Source organism: Mycteria americana, unplaced genomic scaffold, assembly GCF_035582795.1.
Source record: "Mycteria americana isolate JAX WOST 10 ecotype Jacksonville Zoo and Gardens unplaced genomic scaffold, USCA_MyAme_1.0 Scaffold_46, whole genome shotgun sequence".
In the NCBI taxonomy this organism is placed as follows: domain Eukaryota; kingdom Metazoa; phylum Chordata; class Aves; order Ciconiiformes; family Ciconiidae; genus Mycteria; species Mycteria americana.
The window spans coordinates 751085-754856 of record NW_027445633.1 but is presented as its reverse complement, the minus strand read 5'-3'; the positions used below and the strand labels follow the sequence as shown (position 1 = coordinate 754856).

The 3772-nt window shown below is 56.3% G+C and overlaps 1 protein-coding gene across 1 annotated transcript; it reads left to right on the top strand.

Moving 5' to 3' along the window:
- Positions 1 to 1741: 1741 nt before the first annotated feature.
- Positions 1742 to 2695, top strand: LOC142403885 (olfactory receptor 14C36-like). Its single transcript, XM_075490183.1, has one exon. It carries the CDS (start codon positions 1742 to 1744, stop codon positions 2693 to 2695), a length of 954 nt encoding a protein of 317 aa, XP_075346298.1.
- Positions 2696 to 3772: the final 1077 nt, after the last annotated feature.

Genomic DNA, 3772 nt, shown 5'->3' with positions numbered 1-3772 from the left:
CGGCCATGGCAGGGGTTTCCTGCTTGAGTCTGTGCTTTCCTGAATCTGTGCTTCCACTTTGCTCTGGCTCACCTGGGTTGAGGGGAAACACAGCTGTGCAGGTTAGAGAAGGGGAGGAGACTTGTAAACTGTCTCCCTGAGGTTTACTAGGAGCCTCAGCAAGTGCCTTCATCCCCTGCCCGCCTACAGGTAGCACCAGCAGCACCTTTCCAGGTTCCTCAGGGTTTGTATGACCTCTTCTGTAGCCCCTGCACACACAGCGTGGCTGCAGGGCAGAGCCGGGCACACAGGGGCTGGGCCGGGCTCTGTGAGCACTGGCAGGGAAGAGACATGGGGCCAGAGAAACAGCTCCCAGCTGGGACAGCTGCAGGCAGCAGAGATGGGCAGGAAGGGAGGGAACTGCTTATGGAAAGCCTGTGGCAGGGGAGATATGGGCACCTCCCGGCCAGCCCTGTGCTGCAGATGCCTCCCCCGAGCAACCCCCTTCATCTCTCCTCTCCCACCCAGCACAGCCCTCAGCCCTCACGGCCATGGGGTCTAGGCTGGGAGGCACCTCTGTGTCCAGCAGACCAGCAGAAGAGGCGAAGGGCATCCATCCCTCCTACCACGGGCCCATTTCCCACCGACCAGCAATGGGGCTGAGGGCAACTGTCCGGCATTATCACAGTCTGGGAGGTGTTGTGCACAGCTGGGTACGAGTAACGCTGCCCTGAGTGCCCGGCTGCCTCTCCCCTGGCCTCCCTCGGCCAGACCCTCACTGGACTTTGCCTGGTTTCTCCACTTCTCTCTTTTAAATTTCTCTTGTTCTTTCTGTCAGACTCTCCGGGGATGGGAGTTTCAGCTGCAGAGTCCCACACTGATCTTGTGGGTCTCTTCATGCCGGTGTGTCCATGGGAACAGATGTCCCAGCTTCCCTCTCACCTGTGGGGCTGTGGGCAATGCAGCCTGTGGGGCTGGGGAAAGAGTCCATTTTCTCTTATTTAGATGCCAGCACTAGGAGGACAATTGGCTATCTCCCTGGGGTGTCCTTCCAAGCTGTGAGCTGCCCTCCAGGATGCAGACCTGTGCAGAGCACCTCTGTTTTATCTGAAAGCCCCATGGAGAAGTGCAGAGATACTACAACCGAGGAAATGCTGCTGGGTTGGTGAAATGAGCCCTGTGTGTCCTTGGCTAGAAGTGGGGTGCTGAGACCTTGAGAAAGGGTGAGACATTGCGTGGTCTGTGGTGGGTCCCTCTGCTCTCAGTAGTGTCTGGTTGTTTTTCAGGGCAAGATAAGAGTGTGATCACCCTCCATCTCATGAAGGTGCAAGCCCAGGCCAGCTCGGAACAAGACGGAGGGACAGACCAGCTCCCCTCACTCTGCACGAAGCCACAGGCAATACTCCTGCCTCGCAGAACTCGCTCGGTTCTCCCTGTGTGCAGCAGAAATGCTGAGGGGTTCTGACATCCAACACCACTCCCCAGGTGAGATGGAGGGAGACTGAAAAAACCCCAAAACCTTAGCACTGGAGTGCAGATGCTGACAGGCAGTGTGCAGTGCAGGTTCCTTAGCACTGGGAGTGCAGATGCTGACAGGCACAGAGCTGAAAGATCTCCAAGAAAAGGAATTGGGGGGGAGGGAGGGGGAGTGTGTAGAGAGTGAGTGTCTAGGAGAAAGGTTTTGATTTTCCTCAGAGAATTCTCTCCTAACTCTTCATTGACCCTTTCTCTAAGGACAGGTCCCCATGCCCAGAGGCAGCAAATGTCCAACGACAGCTCCATCACCCAGTTCCTCCTCCTGGCATTTGCAGACACGCGGGACCTGCAGCTCTTGCACTTCTGGCTCTTCCTGAGCATCTACCTGGCTGCTCTCCTGGGCAATGGCCTCATCATCACTGCCATAGCCTGCGACAACCGCCTCCACAGCCCCATGTACTTCTTCCTCCTCAACCTCTCCCTCATTGACCTGGCCTCCATCTCCACCACTGTCCTCAAATCCATGGCTAACTCCCTGTGGGACATAAGGGCCATCTCCTACGCAGGATGTGCTGCCCAGGTTTTTCTGGTTGCCTTCTTGGTAGTAGCAGAATATTGTCTCCTCACTGTCATGGCCTACGACCGCTACGTTGCCATCTGCCAGCCCCTGCACTATGGTACCCTCCTGGGCAGCAGAGCTTGTGTCCACATGGCAGCAGCTGCCTGGGGCAGTGCTTTTCTCAATTCTCTCCTTCACACTACCAATACCCTTTCATTACCCCTCTGCAAGGGCAATGCTGTGGACCAGTTCTTCTGTGAAATCCCCCAGATTCTCAAGCTCTCCTGCTCACGCTCCTACCTCAGGGAAGTTGGGCTTCTCGTGGTTAGTTTTACTTTAGCTTTTGGGTGTTTTATTTTCATCATGCTGTCCTATGTGCAGATCTTCAGGGCTGTGCTGAGGATCCCCTCTGAGCAGGGACGGCACAAAGCCTTTTCCACGTGCCTGCCTCACCTGGCCGTGGTCTCCCTGTTTATCACCACTGCCATGGTTGCCTACCTGAAGCCCCCCTCCATCTCCTCCCCATCCCTGGATCTGGTGGTGGCTTTTTTGTACTCGGTGGTTCCTCCAGCAATGAACCCCCTCATCTACAGCATGAGGAACCAGGAACTAAAAGGCGCACTGAAGAAGCTGATTCATTCCGTAGTCTTTCAGCAGCAATATGCTGCCCATATCTCCTGACAAGTTATTTCCAATGTATGTGTGAACCTCATGTGTTTCGGGCATTGACCTGCGATAATTCTGTTTCTCCAGAAACGTCTGCATTTGTTCCATTCCTCCAGAGTCATGAACCCAGTCTGTCTGACCCAGAGGTCTTTTCAGATGTGTCTGGCATGGTGGCACAGCTGTTCTCCTGTGTCACATCTCTGTCATAAAAGGGATTTTCTGAGTGCCTGTATTTGGAGGTTGTCCTCTTCTTCCAAAGCTGGGGTCAGGAATGGACTGAAGAAATTGTCCCCATGAGGCCGTGCTGCTGTGCTTGGGTTCTGCATGGGTGAGGGGAGGAGGGAATGGGGCGATGTGTTAGGGAAGGAGACCTGGACTGAGCGTTCACTTGTGGGTGCCAGTGCCCCTGGAGATTGTGATGATCAGCAGGGATCTTCTTGGGACTGTCTCCCCGTGGCTTTCATGCACCACAGCCTGCTGGCTCTGCAGAGCAGCACCACCAGCTTGGGGCCCTGCAGGGAGCATGGGAAGGGGGCAGAAGCATGTGATCAGGCCAGCACAGACACAGTCCCCTGGGGAAAGGCTCTCTAGAGGCATGGATGATCCCTGCAGAAGAGCAAAGGCAGAACTCTCTAGTTCCAGGGTAATTGATGACACAGAGAAACTTATTTCTGCATGCAGCAGCTTGGGACAGGCTGCTCTGTCACTGGGGCAGCAGGAGCAGCCAGAGGAGTCCCAGGGCAGGAGCCTTGTGCTGGGGAGAGGGCCTGGCACAGAGGGGCTGCCAGCAGTTGGCAACAGGGATCTCTTGGGGACAGGACCAGGGTACACAGGGAGACACTGGCCTCTGTCTCCTCATGCCCCAGCCCTGGGGCTGATTGGGAGGTTGACCCTCCTCTGCCCCTCAGGAGCTCCTGTGCCCTTCAGAGGGGCTGGGGCTGTGCTGTGGGTGCTCAGAGCTCTGTAGCACCCTGCAGTGGGCACTGCCATGGGGCCAGCCCAGCCTGGGCTGCTGTGCTGTGCTGTGCTGTGCTGGGGAGAGGGCAGGGGAGATGGGGAGATCCGAGGAGGGGCTGTTCTGGGCTGGAAAGT